This window comes from Vespa mandarinia, chromosome 23 (assembly GCF_050613455.1).
Source record: "Vespa mandarinia isolate Hongniang chromosome 23, ASM5061345v1, whole genome shotgun sequence".
In the NCBI taxonomy this organism is placed as follows: Eukaryota; Metazoa; Arthropoda; class Insecta; order Hymenoptera; family Vespidae; genus Vespa; species Vespa mandarinia.
The window spans coordinates 3,051,399-3,073,047 of NC_140832.1; the positions used below are offsets into that span (position 1 = coordinate 3,051,399).

The following is a 21,649-nucleotide window of genomic DNA, read 5'->3' on the forward strand; positions in this document are numbered from 1 at the left end:
TCTCCCACGTACCTGTCATACATACCTACTATATACATACATACCTATCTACCTACATATATACATAAGTATACTCGGTTTCTCGCAATTTCACTGGGAAACGCGAAGTTCCGCAGTATAATTCCGTGAGACTGTCATTAACAGAGCCGGTGGTTCGCTCGAGAGAAAATGAATGATAACCCGAGCAGGACTACTCTTGTGGATGCGAGCACCCTCGCGCGCGCGCGCGCGCGCGAGACCACGAATTAACGCGACGCATGACCATCGTAGTTTTTCAGTCTTCCTCTCCTACCCTTCTTCTTCTTCTTCCTCCTCTTCTCCTTCTTCTTCTTCTTCTTCTTCTTACGTAGTCCTATCCACCGGTGGCAGCCTGCCAGGTCGTTAAAGAGATTCCCGCAACTTTAAGGGCGCCGTAAACCCGCGAATTTATCTCGCCTTTTCCTTCACCCCCATTCCTCGTCTATTCCTCTTCTTCTTCTTCTACCTCCTACCCCCTCCCCAGCCCCTCCTCACTCTCTATCTTTCACTCTTTCACATGCTCTTTCTTCCTTCTTACCATTCTCCCCTCTACGACCTCTTCTTTCTCTTTTTTTCTTTCTCTTTCTTTCTTTTTTTTTCTATCATTCTTTCTTCTTTCAACCAATACGAAATTTTCGATCGAGCCGACGACGATCACTATCCTCCGTCACTATCCTTCTCCTCCTCCTCCTCCTCATCCTCCTTTCTTTTTTATTGCATCCATCTTTTTCTCCTCTTATCCTTTTTGTCACCCAACCGACCGACTCCCTCCGCAAATGTTCGAACTCCGCCCTCCCCATCTCTTCCCTCTCTCTGGTCACAAGTCTTTCCATCGTACTAAGTGGGTGGAGTCAGGTGGATTCCAAAAGGATTCGAGCTTTCGAACGAGCCCGATTAAATGGGATATATATAGTAAATGGGATATATAGTCTAGTTTTGAGTTATTATGCCGCGTAAAATTGTAAGAAAGGAAAGGGCTTTTGCCAAAAACGGAGATAACGGAGTAGACATTGGCACGTCAAAGTTGACGATACTATTTAAACGACTAATTACTCGGGTACATAATATATACTTACGGAATATGCGTTGATTATTATTAATTTTATTATGATCAGGAATATTCGGGATAAAAATTCTTTTATCGAATTAACCACTCCTTGTTATTTCACGTTATTACGAACATACGCGCGCGAGCACACACACTCACAAACATATACATATATACTCGTTAACTTAGTCATATTAAATTACGATTAACGTAGATTTGATTCAAGATAAAAGCAGATGATAACACGTATGTATCGTATTGTGTATGAATACAGAATTATGCGTTACATGAATATAAAGAAAGTTGAAAAGTTATAAAACCAGAGCTAAGACGTAATATGTTAAGCTTCGATCGTCGTTTTAATTCGCTAAAAAAAATAAAGAAAAACGGAGAGGAAAAAAAAGAGAAACCATTGCGGTCGTATATAACCGCAAATGGTGGATAGCTCTGTTGAAGTATTATTCAATAAGAAGGAAAAAAGAAAAAGAAAAGGAAGAAAAACGAAATTCTTTTTAAGAACATGACGATAAACAGTAATAATAAAAGATTACTTATATAACATAATTCTGTAAAAAAAAACATTTAGCTATGAAAGATTTTTGAAATACTTCCTTCGTTTTTTTTCTTAATAAAATTAATGAAACTATCGACGATATTTTTACGAATGTTTCTTAGGAATTCACGATAGTACGTTGAACGAACAGAACGAAAGAATATCGCAACAGACAAGTAACCGCTTTGGTTCAATGAGCACAGGAGAGTTCAGTCAAAACTGCAGCAGAAGAGACCATGACGGTACTCACAGCATACGTACATACATACACATACATACACACTGAGAGAAAGAGAGAGAGAAAGAGAGAGAGAGAGAGAGAGACGATGTCCCGGGGTCAGGGTTAACGACGCTAACAAGCCGTGGTTGAGTGACTTACGACTAATTCAGTGGCTCTCTTGTCCTCTTCTCGCCAACGAACGATGCCCGAACAGATGCCTCGAGTGCACCGGCTCTTGTCCAGCCAATAGAACGCTGCTATGCGGGCATCTACCAGTCGGTCTCGTTAAGGTCTCGACTCGGTCGTCGTTCTCGTACGAGCCAAGAACGAGACATTTGCGATTGTTTGTTATTGTTGTGACGTCATCTCGTTAAGAACCACCATGCGTCTAAGCTCGTTAACCGGCAATTTGTAACCGTTTGTAAGATTACGAGAATGATCCAGAAACGCGCAGTAACGGCAAAGTAAATTCTCTTTGATATAAAGGTTCATTCGGTAAAGCGACTAACCACCTGCCTTTCTAAAAATGAACGAACGAATGAACGAACGAACGGGGATTAATTTAATCTAACGTAACATAATATTTATACTATCTCAAATAAACAACATCAAGTGTTTAACCATTTATCGACGTTAAATGAATATATTACTACATAAAGTATCATTCATTATTTCTGAATGACCGAACGTTTATTAGACGATAATATCTTAAGAAGAAGGAAACAATTTTAATTTCAATTTTATTATAATTAATTATATCTTTATCTTTCTACATTCGATTAATATATTACAGAAAAGATAGATACTAATGTTTTAGATTAATGTAGACGTAAGACTACCTTTACAAAGAAATTTTCCATTCTTCGCTCGTAAATCCATCGACGAGTTTGCCAAGAGAGAAAGAGATAGATAGATAGATAAATAGAGAGAAAAAAGAGAGGGAGAACGTACTTACTTACTTACCTACTATCTACCTACGTACGATCGGTCGTACTGGCACGTAATAGCAGTGGCTAAGCAAACAGTCGATTTTTATTAGTCTCCGCAGTTCCTTTGTGAACAGAGAAAGAGAAAGAGAGAGAGAGAAACTTGTCACAAGAATGGAGAGGTTCCTTCTCTTGTACGCCTTCCTATTCTCATGAACGATTCTTCTCTCGATTTCAACATCTCTCTCTCTCTCTCTCTCTCTCTCTCTCTCTTTTTCTGTTCTTGTCAGCAGTATCTTCAAAGCGAAGAGCAATGAGCAATTCTCGCGAAAGATTTGGAACACGAGAAGGGGAACGGTGCCAAGGATCATAGGATTCAAATTCTTGGAAGAACCGCAGAAAACTAACTAGCTTTTCCTTTGATAAAATCAACGAAGAGGAAAATAATACGACTTTTCTTCGGCAAAGCTTATTATTCGATCGATCGAATTCTAGGTAAGTAAGTAAGTAAGTAAGTAAGTAAGTAACTACGTCACACGAATATATTCCTTTCGTTTTTCGATCTTATGCAATTACTTCGGTTGGATTTATATCGAAGAAGAATTTTAATGTTTCCAATCGTTGTGCATCATCGACGTATAACCGACCTCGTACTTATTTATTCAATTATTTATTTACTTACTTACTTACTTACTTATTTACTTACTTACTTACTTTATTTATTTACTTATTTATGTATATACGTTCTCCTTCAATTTCGCCTTTCGTAATATTTCTCGTGAGCGTTTCTCCTTTCGAGACACGTCTAAACGATTAATGGATCTTGTCGGTTTCTCACATGAAAACGAGATTGGAATACGTCCAGATGGGCGAGCAACGACGACGACGACGACGACGACGACGACGACGACGAAGAAGAAGAAGAAGAAGAAGAGACACACTCGTGACTTGACCAATCAAGACACGATCTTATACACAAGCTAAACTCGTATTCGTACGTAAACCATAGAAATAGAGAAACCAAGAGACTAAGAAACCAAGAGAGAGAGAGAGAGAGGGAGAGAGAGAGAGAGAGAGATAGAGTAAAACGTATCGACGTGGACCGTTCGTGTCGTGAAATATGTATCCGCCATGTCCGCTCGTCGGAGCTCAGCAGAGTAGTTCGAGCTGTCTATTCACGATAAATGGTGAGGATGAGTGGGCTGAGGTGTCAATACGTCATACCTTGCACCCTCGCTTGCGAAGAGGACGACCGAGAATGGCTATAGGGGAGTAGTAGTGAGTGAGTGAGTTAGTGAATGATAGAAAGAGAGAGAGAGAGAGAGAGAGAGAGAGAGGAAGAGAGAAGACCAAAGAGAATGACAAGCAGCGAAGGTGAGAGGTACGAGTTCTCGAGTCGTTCGACACGACGACGGCCAGGAGTAGTAGGAAGTAGCATAGGCGCGAGCATTAGAGTGGCTCTTTTACGATAAAAATGCTCGAGCTTCCCTTTCTAGACGATAAAGAGGGGATAATCAGAGTTATAATTTATCGTATCGGTATGTGCGTATACTATCATATTTGATGTATTTTAATATATAACCTGAATTATGAAAAATATGTATATATAAATATGTATATATGTAAAAATATATATATATATATGCATTATTATAGTCGATATGCCATAAGACGGTAGTCGATCATTCTTAGTAACATACACGAAGGATTTTATCGTCAATGTTAAGAGAAGTTCGAACGTGTCAGTGTGGGAAAAGAGAGTGGGGTCTCTCAGTAGTGAGAAAGAGATGAAAATGAAGTAAGATGGAACGGGACAGGAAATATGGGGAAGTATAAGTAAGTAGCACCACTATTCGCGTTCTCCTTTTTCCTCTCCACCTAGCAATTCTCCATTCTATCTCTATTTCTTTATATCTTTCTCTCTCTCCCCCTTCTCTCCCGCAAAGAGTAGGTGTACTATTGAAAGTGCAATTTCTTTTTCGTACCCATCCTTCTCGTTTACTCTAGTTCTTCCATCTTTCCACTCGCTTTTTCTTTCTCTTCATCTTCCTTTTTCTGCTCCTCCACCTTCTTCTTCTTCAAGGAACTTTGAGGAGGGATAGAAAGAGAAAAAGAGAGAAAGAGAGAATATTCGCGTACGGGCCGATAAGTTCACTGTTTCCTCGTTCTCTCTTTCTCTTTTTCTCTCTCTCTCTCTCTCTCTCTCACTCTGTAAATCTGCGTAATGAGGCGTGTAGAAATGCAGCCCGTATCTGACGAACTGTAACGTCAGACATTCGCCATCGCGTCGTCGATCGCGGCGGCGGTGGCGGTGCCTCTCATCGATCGGCTCTTTCCTTTCTTACTTTTTCTTTTTTTTTACTTCTCTCTTTCTCTCTCTCTCTCTTTTTTTCTTTCTTTTCTTTTATCTTTACGCTCTCTGAAGCGTTTCGCTATTCGAACAAGAAGAAAAACGAGATAGATAGATAGATAGATAGATAGATAGATAGATAGATAGATAGATAGATGGATAGATAAATAAATAAATTGAAAAATAAAGAGAGTAAAAAAAAAGAGAGAGAGATATAGAGAGAACAAATTCTCCTCTACCTCTCGTCGTTTTATAGAAACGCATCTAATCGCTGACAAATATTCAACGAATCGTCACGTTAAACGAGAAGACATGAAGAGATAAAAAATGTAAAAGATAAAGAGCGAGAGAGAGAGAGAGAGAGCGAGAGAGAGAGAGAGAGAGTATTTTAATCGACGAAGCGAATGCTCTCGCAAATCCTCCGATTTCAACTCATCCGTTGAAGGAAGAAACGAACGAGCGAACGGATTACGCGTGCGAACGAAGGAATTATAATGCGCCCATCCAACCTCGTTGAATCTATTCCTTTTACTTTTTCTCTTTTCCTTTCTTTCTTTCTCTCTTCCTCTTTCGGAGACAAGAAAAAAACGAGAGAAGAGCGGTATATATATATATATATATATGTGTGTGTGAGAGAGACGTGAGTAAAAGAAATGAGAGTTAGTGCGTCTAACGGTGTGCGGGAGTTACTGCTTTTCCTTGGAAAAATCGTTATTCCGCGCTGCTGAATCGCGAAGGATCGGTGGTGATGGTGGTGGTGACGGTAGACATTATTAAATTACATTTCGAGCCGTACCCGGGCCAAGTGAGAAGGAGAAAAAGAAAGAGAAGGAAGAAGAAGAAGAAGAAGAAAGAGAAAAGAGGAAAAGAAGAAATAGAAGAATTTTGAAGAGAGAAAGAAAGCAACTACGAGAATCGTAGAAGAGAAGTCGTGGGAGGTGGGAGGAGGAAAGAGGAAGAATGGAGGTGGCGGAAAGGGGGAGATTGGAAGGCGAGGGGAAACGAGTGGATAGTAGCGCGTTCGCGGCCGTATATATTAATTTAGTACCGACAATACATATTCAAGTTGGAATTCATACGCTGTCAGAGGCAGTGCTCGGTCGAGTGAATAGATAGACATTATGAATGTCATACGGAAGCAGGAGTACCGCGAGAGAGAGAGAGAGAGAGAGAGAGAGAGAGAGAGGGAGTAAGGGGGAGGAGAAGAGGGTGAGAGTGAGTAGGAAGGGTAAAAGGAGGGAGGTAGGAGAACTCACGACGTATGAGAACGTGCGTTTCACGTATGGTTCACGCTCGTATGATTACGTAGACGGTGGGAGGGAGAGGGGGGCAGAGAGAGAGAGAGATGAGTACAGGACGAGTGAGAAAGAGAGAAGACGATGGTGGAGGAGGAGGAGGAGGTGAAGGGAGAAGGAAGAGGGAAGGAGAGAGGACGGTACTGATGGTGGTGAGGATAATAGAAGGGAAAGGGGAAAATAGAGAGAAGAGAAAGAGCTTGCATCGCACGTTTCACGGTGACGTGACATCCTATTCGAGAACGGGGGCTGCATGTAACGATCGATTTCAAACCTTTTCCGTTCCGTACCGCATCGAAATCGGAGAAGTATCGCGATCGATACGATCGGTTTTTTTTCCTCCACCTCCCTCTTTCATTCTTTCTTTTATCTTGCTCTCTCTCTCTCTCTCTCTCTCTCTCTCTCTCTCTCTCTATTTCTGTTTGGTTGTAAAAAGAAAAAAAAAGAAAATGAATAATAAACGCGAAGGATCATCGATACTATTCGATCTCTGTAATTCCAATTAATTTTTTACATATCTACATGTATGATATGTATATCTATATTTATTCTATATATATATACATATATATAGAATTGTATTCTTTTCTCAAACGAATCTCTGGAGTAGTACATTACCGGATTAGGATCTACAATATATATAGATGAAGTTTTCTAGGATGTATTAATAGAGTGCTTCTTATAAATTTCAACGAATTTTATGTGAATATCAGCGTCACGTTGAATAAATCGTATTGGGCGAAAGCAACAAGATGTCTCCCTGCCCTTATCCTCGCCACCGTCATCGCCTTTCTCCACTACCTTACCCCTCGTCTCCTAGGTAGAAGGACGCTCTTATCCTGGTGTATTTGAATAGCAGATGGATATCCGTCGAATGGATATCGCATTTCGTAGCACCGGATGATCATTCGGTGGGGTGAGGTGGAGACGGTGATCGATATCTATGACTACGTTCATCGATTGCTTTTGCTAACTTTGAAAACGAACGAATGAGCGACCGAGATGAAGAGATGAAGAGATGAAGAGAGATAGATAGATAGATAGAGTTAGAGATAGAGAAAGAGAGAGGCAGAGAGAGAGAGAGAGAGAGAGAGAGAGAGAGAGAGAGAGAGAGAGTTTGAAAAAAAAACAGAAAGAGAGAGAGAGTTTAAGGAATGGAAGAAGAGAAGGAGGACATCAGTGCCGTAGCGAGGACTTAAATAAAAAAGAGGAAAAGAAATCAGAAGAAAAGGTCACAGGCCAACGTAAGTAAGTACATGAAGGAACGAAATCGCTGATTCTATGTACGTCCGAGAATCACGTAAATCACAACCACATGTGGAGATATAGATAGATGGATAGATAGATAGATAGATAGGTAGAGAGAGAAAGAGAGAGAGAGAAAGAGATGGAGAAAGAAAAAGAAAGAGGGAGAAAAGGAAAACTTCTTGGAGTCCGTCGCAACAGTTCGTAGCAGCGTTCAAATGCGACGAGAAGAAGCCGGAGGCCATAACTTTAAGTCGCTTGACTTGCTCTCGAGGAGGACGACGCGGAGGACGAAAACGAGGTGGAGGACGCGAGGCGAAACCCTCGAGACGCGCGTGCTCGACTTTCCGCGGCGTTCTTGGGCTCTTCCATTTAGAGAAGAGAAAAATAAAAATGAAAGAGAGAGAGAGAGAGAAAGAGGTGCTCGTGAAATGGATAACGGCCACTCGGTCTCTCGCGCTTGGCCAGCCAGGGCGATGGAATAAAAGAGTAATCTAAAAATAGATATATTTCTCCTACCGTTATCCCACGCCTCCTTCTGTGTATTTTCCTTTCTGAAATTGCGCTTCACGAATTACGAGAGGAAGAATGGAAAGGAGATTACCGAGCGTTTTCTATTATTTTCTTTCTGTCTCTCTTTCTGGTCCACTCTTGTTTCCATCCACTATTCTTTCTTTCTTCTTTGTTCTTTCTATCTTCGTCTCTTTCTCCGAACTACTCCTGCGAAAGAACGTAAAACGTCATCCATCCTTATTCCCTTAACCCCCTTCTCCCGATCCACATCGAATTGACCATTTTCCGATGCGGTCCATTCCCTTCGAGAATCCGGACGACACAAGAGACAGAGTTGTTTATGGGAATGGATTTTTGAAGTATAAAATCTCGATCGTTCCTTGTTACGGTTATTATGCGATATATCCTCCTCCTCCTCCTTCTTTTTCTTCTTCTTCTTCTTCTTCTTCTTCTTCTTCTTCTTCTTCTTCTTCTTCTATTCGCTTCGGCCCTTTAACTTATCCTTAGGATAGGAATAAAGTTTAGTTTCACGCACGTTGGACTTATTAAAAGGTGTGAAAAGTAAAAGGTCGTATTTTTCCTTCCTTTTCTCTTCTTTTTTCTTCCCTTTTTTCCCCTTTTTTTCCTCATCTTTTTTCTCTTTTTAATGTTCTTTCTTTCTTCCCGATGAAATTTAAAACGCCTCGAGGAAAGATAAAACAGGCTCGATTTAATTCTCGCATACCACGGATTCGATAATAATCTCGCTCTTGGCGCATTACTGCTCCGAGAACTTCTCCGAGAACAAGGATATTTTTAAGCGAGGATAAGAAGAAGGCGTTATACGGGGTGTCCCATATTAATAAAACCGTCCCAAATAACAACTTCGAATTTATCAAATTAATAACGATATCGTACAATTTTTATAATGAATAATTATTTGAGAATTATATCGTCTGATCGATAACGTTGAAATATTCAAAGGCAACATCAGATTAGAAAACTTACAAAAATAAGCAAACAAGATATAAATATTTTAAATCTATAATTAACTCTGTACATTAATTCTCTATAATTATAGATACATCGTGTATGTCGTATTTATCCATATATCCATGAATTATTGCATTGAAACATTTTGTAACATTGTCTTATCACGAATAGTTTCAACGATATTTCAGATGTTGAATAGATTAAAATCTTCCCACCCGTTGTAATTGAAGAACAAATCGAACTTTTCTCGCGAATCTCCTCGAAAACGCGCGTAGTGGCTTCGGGAATGTAGAACGCTCCGATTGGATCGGAAAGGCTAGATTCTGAAAAAGGGGGCAATTAAAAGGAGAACGCGAGAAGTGGATTTTAACGAATCACCGTGCCGACGTTGAACAGCAGCGTACGCGGCTTCGAGTTACGCGGATAGATCGCGATAATTTTAATTAAAATATGGCCGAGTTCGGTACGAACCGGTCAAATATGGTACACCGAAGGCCCGATTAACACGGTTATATTTTAAATACGATCAGACCAAAGAGAATTATATATTATTATTATTATTATTTCGTATATAAAAGATGTTTGTAGAAATGTTTCATGTACTTGTTTTCTTCTTTTTTTTTCTTTTTTTTTTTTTTTTTAGTATTTCTTTTCTTTTTTTTTTCTATTTTTCCGAACTACGATAAATGTCCGATATGTTCTCCTAGATATTTCCCTTCCTTTCTACCTCCCTTTCTCCCACCACGACCTCTATAAAAATCTGGGTTAGTATTTCAAATATATCAATGCCGACGTACTACGTATCTTTCACTTTTCCTGGAGGATTTGATTTGCCCGTATCCAAACGTCGTGTATGATAGTTGAAAGCGATGATACATTTCGTATTCCTAAGGAAAACTTTCGATGAAGTTTTGGCGTTTCTCCAATAAAATGATTTATCCGAAACCATATTTTCTCTCTCATTCTTCCAAATACGATAAAAGATAAAAGTTAGTATTTGGCCTTACGAATAATAATCAAATATACGTAAAATATTTGTTAATTTATAAGAATTAGTTTGAAAGGGATTAGTGAGGGTCAGGGGGCTAGGGGGCTAGGGAACAGGGGAAGGACCCTTAGCAATTATACGTTCGATCTTAATCGATCCTCGATAAATTGTTAGACTTCGATAATGCTCGAGGGACTCTTTAATGGCGACGCCGCGAATCATTTAATCGTACCGCAAAAAAATAGACTCGGAGATAAAAAAAGAAGGAGAGAGACAGACAGACAGACAGACAGACAGACAGACAGAGAGAGAGAGAGAGAGAGAGAGGGGAAGAGAGAGAGACAGAAATAAGACGAAGGAGAGATCGAGAGCATACTCGGCCCATTTTTCGTTCTCTCACAATTTACTTTATTAAAAGTTCATAAATTAAACTCAATTTTTATCGTTTCAACTCCGTTCTCCTTTCATCGAAGTACCCCTGGCGGTGGCTCGTTAACGAACGCTTACGTTAGTTTTATAAACCCCTTTTCTCCCCGCACCGTATTTTTTCCTTCCTTTTTTTTCTTTCCTTTCCTTTTTCTCCTCTATTTTTTCTTTTTCATTTTTTTTCGTTTTTTTTTAATTTTTCTTTTTACTCACGCTCTCGCATCCGATGCATAATTTGCGCGCGCGCTCTTGCTCCCGCTAAGTCAATATTAGGTATATTCAAAAGATTATGCGCATATATCAAAAGAACGCCGACGTTCTCTCGGATATAAAGTTCATCATTATCGAGCTAAATCTAAACGTTTCTCGCTGTTATCAAGGCCAGCCAACACTTTTCCTTTCGCTGGACTATATATTTATTAATCTATCTAACTATCTATCCTTCTATTGCAAAATCGAACGTCGAGCTTAGAAAAAGAAACGAAAAAAAATTGATTCTTGGATTGGAAATTTTCTTTTCTTTTTTTTCTTCTTACTTTTTTTATCTTATTCAAATTAATACGAAATACGAAGGATCACAATTATCCATATCTCTGAGTGAATTCAAATTATTATTGTAACGATAAGAAAGATAATAATAATTGAACGGATTACATATTCGTTTAGTTCATTCGAAAGTTCACTTCACGTTTCTTCTTCATATTGATTGTACAGAGAAAGAGAAAGAGAAAAAAAAAGAGAGAGAGAGAAAGTTTTAATCTACGCGAGCCAAAGCGTCCATCCTCTTATTCGCATTGCATATAACGGTATGTTCTCGAGGACCCTCTTGTAAGCGCATCGCTTCGTCCTCGATGCTCCCGATGCTAGGGAGAGTCTCGTAACGCGAGAGCTGCTTTTGGAGAGACGAGAGCTGAATGAGGTATGGGGAGGGAAGAACAGATATAGATAATACCAGAGAACGAGCGAACGAGCGAACGAACGAACGAACGAACGAGAGAGAGAGAGAGAGAGAGAGAGAGAGAGAGAGAGAGAGGGAGAGAGAGGGAGGAGCTGACTTTGTTGCTCGAAGGTTTACACGGCCAATCTCGCTTTGATGTCCTTGCCCCTCGTACAGTTCGACCCCTTTCGACCCGGTCGAACAACGACAACCCCTTGCGAGGGGGAGGGGGGTATGAGGAGCGCGTACTACACGCGCTCAGCACACACTGGTATACACATATGCTACGTATGCATGCCTGCGTAAATGTGCGTGTGTTTGCTCCAGTCTCGAGTTTCCAGTCTCCGAACGCGTAGTCATGTGTAAACCTCCACTGCAGTGCATAGAGTGTATATGTGTGTGAGAGCGAGCGAGAGAGAGAGAGGGAACTCTAGAAAAAGAGAAAGAATGAGAAAGAGAGAAGGGGGAGGATGGTAGTACCGAGGTCCAAGAGGCAAACAGCCCAGCTTGTGATTCTTTGTACGAGACTTGTACCAGAATGTGGAACGCCGTAGGAGGAAAAGTGGAACGACGCAATTCCACACGTTCGAATACGCTACTATTTCTTTCTTTCTTTCTTTCTTTCTTTCTTCCACTCTCTCTCTCTCTCTCTCTCTCGCTCTCTCTGGAGAATTCTGCAAGGGTGGTAGTCAACCCCTTTATATCTAGATTCCTCTTGTCCAATTCAACGTAGGGATCTTTTAAAAGATCGGACGGTAAAACGCTCCAGGTTGTTTTCTATTATATCAAACGAATTGGTTACTATAGTACTTTCTTTATACACACGTGTTCCAAGTAAAACGACGTTTATTTGTTCACATGCATGTACGTATGTATATATATATATATATATATATATATATATATATATATATATACATTTAATTTTATATGACTTTGTTATAGCCATTTATGTCTGCGATTATTAAACGCGATATTTAAGGAGTACGAATTTTTTTATTTGTCTTCGTTGTTGTCTTTAATGAATGGGATATAAATTTTGTGGAAAACCCTAGGTCCAACATATTTTTTCCCTTTTTTAATTCTCACCGATTTACGTCAGGTACAATGATCACGTTGGAAACTCGCATGAATAACGTAGACCGGTCTTGCGACGTTTCAATGTTAACGATCCGTTGGACATCGTGATTCCTTCATAAAAAAAAAAAAATTAAAACGAAGGAAAAAAGAAAAAGAAAATAAGGAACGAAAAAATACGACGACATGGTAGTGTAACGAATGGTAAATAAGAAGGAAAAGGGAGAAAGACAAGAACAGTGCATAAGTATGTATATATGCGTTTATATATATATATATATATATACATACGTCTGGAAGGAACAAGGATAACGCCTTCACTTGTTGCGCTTTATGCGAATACGAGGAAGTCATTTCGCCTGCTAGCGACGATCCAGGAACGTGCGTTAATCGCTGACGTTAAATGCTATCTTTCGTACTTAACAGAACGTTTCAGGTATACGACGTTAAGCCGCAACGACCTATAAAAGCTGGCCCAGGCTAATTTACCGACTTGGAAATTACTTCCCTTAATCGCGTCTTTGATTCACGTTACTCGTTTCAACATTCTTACTTTGTATAGTAAAACTGTATAATACCTGATGGTTTGTCAACCATACGATTATGTATATATATATATATCCCGTCTACAAGTTATCACCGTGTAATTTTTTATGAATTTTTCAACGTAAACGCTTATGCGGCAATGCATAATCTTAAATTTTGTCTAACCATAAAAGATTAAGTACAAGTAACTCCTCTCGTCTTATAAAATTAATAAATGAATATAATAAAATGAATAAATGTTCTTTCTAAATAATCTAATTTAAATTTAAAAGACGCTCTATCTTTGAGTTTCTTTCTTTCTTTTTCTCCCTTTTTCTCTCTTTTTTTTTTTAATCGTCAATAGTCCGACAAAATTGGATAATTTATTGTTAAGGAAAAAAAAAAAATTAAGGTATCATATTAATGAGTATTTACGAATTAATAAGATAAACACAAACAGACGATGGTATAACAGAACTAGGGGTTCACGATGGCTAGAATCAAACGTAGTATTTCCTTGAAATCCTAGTAGTTGGCTTTGGTACGAAGTAACTGGAAAATTGCTTTAGAGTTCGTCGTCGCTTTACTGATCAAAGAGCTCGATCTAGAATTGCCCGCGGAAAATTTGAACTTCCCGCAACACGGCGATGCCCATTTTGGTACTCGATCTCGTTGCGGGATACTTTCATTAACGTGTACTCATTCCTCGCATAAAAGGTTTCAAAAGAAACGTACAAGTTAATTGAGTACTTTTACTTTTGCCTTTAAAAACAACATTTCTTACGAGGATTTACAAATCTTTTACTTTTTTTTTTCGAACGATAAGAATAAGAAAATTAATTATTATGTTTAAAAACGTAAACGATAGTATTCGTAAAATCATAGATACAAATATATCGTAAAAATACTCATATATATATATATATATATCGTATAAAATAATTTCAATATTTATCTTACCCTCTTTAAACAATATATAGATAAAAACTTATATAGGACCGGGTATTAACATATTAGCAATTATGAGAGTTGTATTTATCCATTTTACAAAATCCATAACTCCCTTGTATCTTTTCTTTTTTTCTTTTTCTTACAAACTTTCTAGATATATTTTTTTTTGATTTTCTAATTCATTAAAAACTTCTTAGGCTTGTAGTTTTATAATCTAGAAAGTAGAACAAAGAGATATAATCTGAAAGAAGAACAAAGAGAGATCTCGGAAAGTCTTGGGAAAAGTGTAATTGATTTTTAAAAACATTTGGTACACCCTTGGTATATGCCAACGATATATCGATTAAATAAAAAGAAAGAAAATGTCATATCATTTTAATTTCGTCATCTCGGTTTCCCGTAAAGATCTAAACGATATCACTAAAGTGACAAAAAAAAAAAAAAAGTAAATGAAAGGCCGAATAAGAAAAATCAATCATTCATTTATCCTATTTGGAATCAATCATTCTATGTCGAAACAGAATGTGTTTCCAGTATACGGCTAACATTCCTGACATTAGTCTGAATGTCTGCTATTATTGGCAATCTGTCTCTCTGTGAGACAATTCGATAATATTCGTATAATTTTACGTTTGATATAGAAGGTCGAGAACATTGTTTTTTATTTTTTTTTTTTTTTCTTTTCAATAAATTACAGACAATCGTCTTACTCGTCGATTAATGTCTTTTTTTCTTTTTATAATAATAAACAAAACTTTTCATTTCTTCTATACAAATACGATTTCATCTTATTCGCATTATTTTACATCTTCTGACGTACGATATTAATAATCAATTTTAGACTTTTATACTAATATCCATAATTAGTATTATAATAATATCCGTAAATATAAATAAGAAAAAAGAGAGAGGAGAAAAATATAAAAATTAGAAGAAATTTAATAATTAATATTACTATATCTTCTTACTGTGTCCATGCGTGCGATAAAGAAAAGATAAAAGTAAGTTAAATACTTTTACTTAACGTAAAATCGTTTTCCTCGATATTAAGAGAAGATACTTTCTCTTTCTATTATTTGATTTAATTAACTGGGCCTCATCATTAAACACCTTAGTAGTCTTTGCCGTCTAAATTAGAAGCGTTGCACGTGCGACGCGATAGAAACGCTTTGCAACGTCGGAGATTAGTCCCGCTTCCAACTTCCACTTTTATGAGAGAACTTTCGTTGGGTGAGGGGCTGACGAAAGTGAGAGAAAGAGATAGAGATAGAGAGAGAGAGAGAGAGAGATCGTCACTAGGACTCGTCGTTACACCCTCACGGACTATCTCGTTATGCAATCGAGTTTCGGCAGGCTTCCTCTCCGCGCTTAGAGGCATACCATGATTACTATCAACGAAGCTCAAATGAGCGGACTTTATGTTTGTGAGCGGTGAAAGGAAGGAAGATAAGAAAAGTCGACTATTACGTCGTCTATAGCATACATACCCAGTACCTACGCGTCGCTGTACGATCCGTTATGGTTTTAAGTAGATTATGCTAATTACCTACGGTGACTATAATAACATCATTTCCCTTGAATGCATTCATCCGACAATTTTACCTTCTTCTAATTCTTCATCGTCGTCGTCGTCGTCGTCATCATCATCATCATCATCTTACTTTACTTCTTTATCGTCATTATCATCCTCATTTTCTTCTTCTTCTTCGTTTACTTCTTCATTATCATCCCCATCATTTTCTTTTGCTTCTTCATCGACATCATCGACGTTATCGTCATCATCATCATCATCATCATCATCTTCCTTTTTTTCTTCTTCTTTATTTCTATCTTTTTGTCGATCAATATCATTCAGTTATTTCCAGTTGGAATATACGTCCCTTACAATTAATTCCATTTTCTTTCTACGTTACGTTCCATTCCATTACTCTCTTTTTTCTCCCATCGTAATGATGCATTAGAGAATGAAAAGGATTTCGTGTTGCTTGGAATATTATCGAACGATAGTTAAATACAAATAGATTTTCGATATCGGTAAATCGTTTTACGTTATTAACGATAAAACGTTATCGTCAGGTTCTCGTAATTTTGTCGGGTTCAAAGTGTACTACCACCGTACTCGAATTCTATGATATTTTCTTCTTTTACCATTTCGAAGAACCAGAAGTCAGCTTCTTTCGATAGGCAAGAAGATGAGTGGAGTTTGTTGAAATTGAAGTTAATGTACTCTTTTACTATCTCTCTTTCCCTCTCTCTCTCTCTCTCTCTCTCTCTCTCTCTCTCTATCTCTCTCTTTCTTCAGCTTATTTCACCTCATCCCTTTACGTTTTCCCATTCACCCTCTCTAACTTTCTACCCATCCCTCTCTTAACCTTCGACCCCAAGAATTCGATATCAAATTCTTTTAAGAATGTCATGCTACTGCAACGAGCGAGAAGAAACGACGCCAACGGCGAGAAGCCCTCTGACAAAAGGGGGAAGTGGGAACGAAATGAGGGACTGGTAGTAAGGGACAAGCGGATATTGCTGCATTCCTACGGTGTATAATGAGCTGTGAAATTTCAAAGACTCCAACCATGCTCGACCCTTTGGTCTCAAGCAATCATATCCCTCGGAACTTGAGAATTTCCTTCCTTGAATGGTATTAAACCAATCGTCGTCGGCTTCTTTTAGTCCGTAAAACTCGTAAGATTCTAAAATACAAATTATAATTTAACGTTGCATTGTAATAATAGTTAAATACTATTGTATGTATATAATGTAAAATCGATCGAATCGAATGTAACTTTGAGTTAACGAATAATGATAATGAAAATCGTACGATCGGAGAATTATTGGATTTTGTCTTTTACAAAAAAAAAAACAAAAAAAAGAAAAGAAAATAAATAAATAAATAAATAAATAAATAAATAATAGACTAATTCGTAAGACCTTGAACGTTTCTTCTCGACGGTAGAATTAATCGAAACCACAGAAGTCGAATCGTAAATCATAGGAATCTCTGGCTTTACCTTTACGGTGCCGGTAGATTCAGCATCTGGCACCGTAAAGAGCTCTCCAGCTGGCGAGATCGTAAACCTTCTTCCCGAACACGAACTGCTACTACATCGTGGATAGGTTGAGGCTATCTCGCAACGTTTCCTGGCAACACCATAAACTATCCTTGCTCGCGTGTGTCTTCTTCGTTGGTTACTATCGTGATACCGATCTGCCGCGGACGTGTCAACTGATCTGGATTTCCGCTTGGATAACTTCTATCGTGTTGCGATGACAAGAAATCTTAGTCGACCGTGGAACATTCTCTTTGGGACATTAAGCTCGTAAATTCGTTTCCATAGAATGAAATTATCGAACTTGAACGTTCATCACGAAGTTATAAATTTCATCGAAAAAAGAAAACAAAAAACAACAAAAATGGAAAAAAGGAAAAAACAAAAAAGGAAGGAACATCAAACGATTGTTCATCGATAATGACGATAGGTGCGAAATAGATTTTTGTTTGTTTGTTTTTTGTTTTTTGTTTTTTGTTTTTTTTTTAACGAATGATCCTTTCAGATCAAAGATAAAAAGCGGAAAAAAAATAAATCATACCATACGTACTTATATTATTTTGGATTTTGTACATTTTCACATTTAGAAACGAGCAATTTTTTTCGACGAATTTATGTTCAAAGAGAGGTCCCGCTTAGGCGGAAGTGCAAGGACACAGAGACATGTATCTTCCGCGTGTACGCACGCGAGTCGGTGGATCATGCATTATGCATGCTGCATTAGTCGTTGCCAGCTAGAAATCGTATCGAATAAGAGTGAGCACGGTCTTATGTCTGAACCTGAAGATTTAGTATACCTTTCTAAGATACACGTAGCGATACGCGCCCGCGAATCGATGTACTTACTTCCCCGAAGAAAACGAAACCTGCTTGCTTTTAACGTCTTCCGTATACTCACCCTCTACCAAGCAATCCTTGACGTTTCACTTACTCTAGTAAGAATCTCGCGAAGAGGTTTGCTTTGTTTACCTGTAACAGAAGAAAAGAAAAGGTTAAAAACGAAAAAAGAAAAAAGGAAAAAAAAAGAAAAATTGCTAATTAATAATTAATTATGCTCTAAATAAATCATCATTCAATTCGAATGAAATTTTTGAAATATTAAAAATCATTAAGGCTTCATTAAGAATTATATCATATAATATTTAAAGAGAATTGATTATTCATTGATAAACATCATTCGAGAGTATTCAAAATGATAATAAACAAAAGATACGATGTAAAATGATTCGATCATCGTCAATGACGATGACGAAAATGTATATGATAGTTTAATAGGTTTTATCATTCAGAATGTATCTTAATTCGTTGAAACAATATTTAATACATTAGATTAGAACACTTAGTACTACATTAATTCGTGATATCGCTTGAAGAAAGTTATAACTCGTCTGAACCGCACGCGCCTATTTAATATCTACCTGAAAGTTAGTTCGGTACGACGTCTGACGTTAATAATTTATTTCATAAGGTCGCATAACGTCTTAGCCAAAGAATAGAAGTTAAAGAGGAGAGAACGAAGAGATGGTAAAGTAGAAAGAGAGAGAGAGAGAGAGAGAGAGAGATAGAGAAAGAGAGGAAAATGAAGGAAGGGTTGACGGGCAAAAGCTATGCAACACTCTCGTCACGGTTCCATTCACACGGTAGTCGTTTTCGATGCATTTAATATCCCTAAATTTATGCAATTCCAATTATAATCCCCGACTGTGTGTGCCGGCCGTTTCTCGTCTCTTTACCAACTCTACTTGCATCTCTGTTTTTACTTCTCTCTCTCTCTCTCTCTCTCTCTCTTTCTTTATCTAACTTTCTCGATCTTCATCTTTATTACTCCCCTTACGAATTCTCTCTCTTCTCTTTCTCTCTCTCTCTCGCGTTAGCTCTTACGTTTATTTCAACCCCCTTTGCCGCGTCATCCTCCGGCATAGACATCAACAAACACCTTGATTATACCGTGAAAGCCGCCTCGACTCTCAGTTCTGACTGGAAACTCAGTACACTTCTATTTCTCTCTCTCTCTCTCTCTCTCTTTACTCCTTCTCCACCACTTTACCAAGCAGCTTCCTCGCAACCTCGAGTGCTCTCTCTCTTTCTCTTTCTCTCTCTCTCTCTCTTTCCTTGTCCTCTTAACAGCACGTTTTTCTCCCTCCAGCACTTCCAGAACGTAGAGTTCCCCCGTATTTCTGGTCTTCCAAGTCCTCCTCAAGGATGACGACTACAACTACGACGACGACGACGACGACGACGACGACGACGACAACAACTACAACGACAACGACGACGACGACGACGACGACGACGACGACGACGACGACGACGACGAAGCGTCGAGGACTACGGGGGTTGGATACGAGCGACGGAAAACCACCCCCCAACCTCCCGACCCCTTCGGTCTGTTAGTATTTGCATGCGAAATTAATGCCTTTCTATTTCGTACCGAATTAAATGCAAGTTTGCATAAAGAAACGGCGATTTATTCGTTTATTCTTGAGAAAAAGAGGGTGAAAGTGAAGTGGGTGTGGGTATGGGTGCAGGGGGTTGGGATTGGGAGGAGGTGGGAGGTTGGACTGTGGGGTTTATGGTGAGCAGAGGTATAGGGGTGAGATAGAACGACGAAAGGGAGTCTCTATCTTTCGAATCGGGGTTCTCAACCTTCTTTTCATCTACCCGTACTATGCAATCACGACGACGACGAACGGTCGGAGTCGTCATTCTTCTTTCCTTCCATTTTCTTTTCCTCAAACCTTTTCTTTTTCATTTTCTTTTTCTTTACTTTCGTCTTCGTCGATTTAAAGAGCGAGCAAGAGAGAAAGAGAGAGAGAGAGAGAGGGAGAATCAGAGAAGGATGTAGAGAGCCAAGGAGACAAACCACCTGCTCTAGCTCTACGTTTTTTTATCACTCGAAGAACACGTTTCCCATCTTCTTTCGAGAGTTTAGGACGATCAAACAACGATTTCGTAAACGACGTTAGACCTCTTCTCTCTTACTATTTCTTTTTTCCCTCTTTCTCTATCTCTTTCTACTACTCCCTCTTCTTCTCTTTCTTTTTTTTCAGTTGATTTTTTGTCGTCGTAGCTCCTTTCCTATCCAACCTTTCCTATTCGACCTACAACTCTCTACTCTTGTCACCGTCAAAAGTTGTTTCGATCGAATCGAATCGAAAGATCGCAAACTCAAACCGGGCTAGCTTTCACGACATTGTAGAGAGTCGATAGATGGTTAGAGAAGATGGTGAGAGTGAGCGATTCGAAAGAGAGAGAGAGAGAGAGAGAGAGAGAGAGAGAGAGAAAGAGAGAGAGTGTGTGTGTGTGTGTCTGTGTGTGTGTGAGAAAGAGAGAGAGAGAGAGAGAAATATAATAGGGTTCGAAAAGTTTGGATTTCCTGATAGAAAGGTAAGAAAAGTCCGAGATATTCCAAGTTCCCCTTTTTCCTCTCGTTTCTAAGGTAACAATTTTCAAAGCGTTTTATCGTACATATACGTACTAAGCTTTAAAAAACGTACCTACCTTCTACTTTAGTCGAGAAGCTTCAAGCCCTTTTCGAAGAATGAAAGCGCGTGATTGCGGCTTATCGAGACCGAGGCCGCTTCATGAGAGGGAAAATTCTGGAAAATTTCATGTCGGAAGGGTTTCCGAAGGGCGAACGAATGGATTTTTCGATGGTGCAGTGACACCATGGCCGATGAAAACCCGTGGAAGGGATTTTACATCGAACGCATCGTTCCTCGTATGAATGAGTTCGTTAAAAACGTATATACGTACGTCGAATACTTTGAATGACCAATCAAAATGCGAAGTTGAAGTCATCGTCGAGTGTAGAATTAGACGGGGGGAGGGGGGAGGAATAGGAGTACAGTGACGGCGGGGGAGGCCTTGAGGAAACACCGGAGATATAATGTAATAATACGTTCCATTAATCCTTGTAACAATAACAATAATAAATTAACAATAACAATGTCAATGTATAATTAAACGATTAACAATATAAATGACAATGTTTCTACTTCGTCGTTTACGTTATTATCGTATTTATTTGCGCGTTTTATCGAAAATAAAGGTGAAAAACAAGAAAAACAAAAAAAGAAAAAAAAAGAAAAGACAAACAAAAAATGAAAAAAAAAAAAAAAAGAAAAAAAAACAAAGAAAAATGGTAGAACCATCGATGATCTCGCATCACGTCGTCGTCTCGTTAAAAGCAACACGCGAAAACGCTTTACGAGTTTAATAAAAATTAAAGTTAACGTCCCATATGGATGTACGAGCGATGCACGTTCAACAAAGTAGTAATCTAGGTACTACGTACACGTTCGTAGAGCAGTTGACCTCGAAACGTATCTAAGTGTGTTAACGAGCATCGAAAATTTATTACCAGCGCTCGTTACTTTTGTCTCATTTTGTATCGTTAACGCGTGCACCTTTTCTCTTCTCCTATTCCCTCTCAACCCCTATCCCATCCACCACTCGTCCTTCGATTCTCGTGCGTTCATCCTTTTCAACTTTTTATATAAACACACACACACATATATATATATATATCACGGATAACTATTATAGATCTGTG

General features: G+C 38.6%; 1 protein-coding gene across 16 annotated transcripts in view; it reads right to left on the bottom strand.

Moving 5' to 3' along the window:
• The window catches only part of LOC118444474 (Krueppel-like factor 6), a 312,575-nt gene that overhangs the window by 29,815 nt on the left and 261,111 nt on the right, over positions 1-21,649 (bottom strand). The window contains exon 1 of one of the 16 annotated variants that reach the window (XM_035872774.2): positions 17,993-18,038. The exons of 10 other annotated variants lie outside the window; for them this stretch is intronic. Coding sequence is in view for 1 of the 6 variants with exons in the window: in XM_085663668.1 (XP_085519794.1) it covers positions 4,751-4,754 (4 nt within the window). In the remaining 5 variants the exon portion in view is untranslated. Of the gene's footprint in view, positions 1-1,998; positions 2,022-4,750; positions 4,771-17,055; positions 17,362-17,992; positions 18,039-21,649 lie in introns of those variants that run through there. 5 more of the 16 variants (XM_035872770.2, XM_085663671.1, XM_085663667.1 and 2 more) reach the window with 5 other exon arrangements.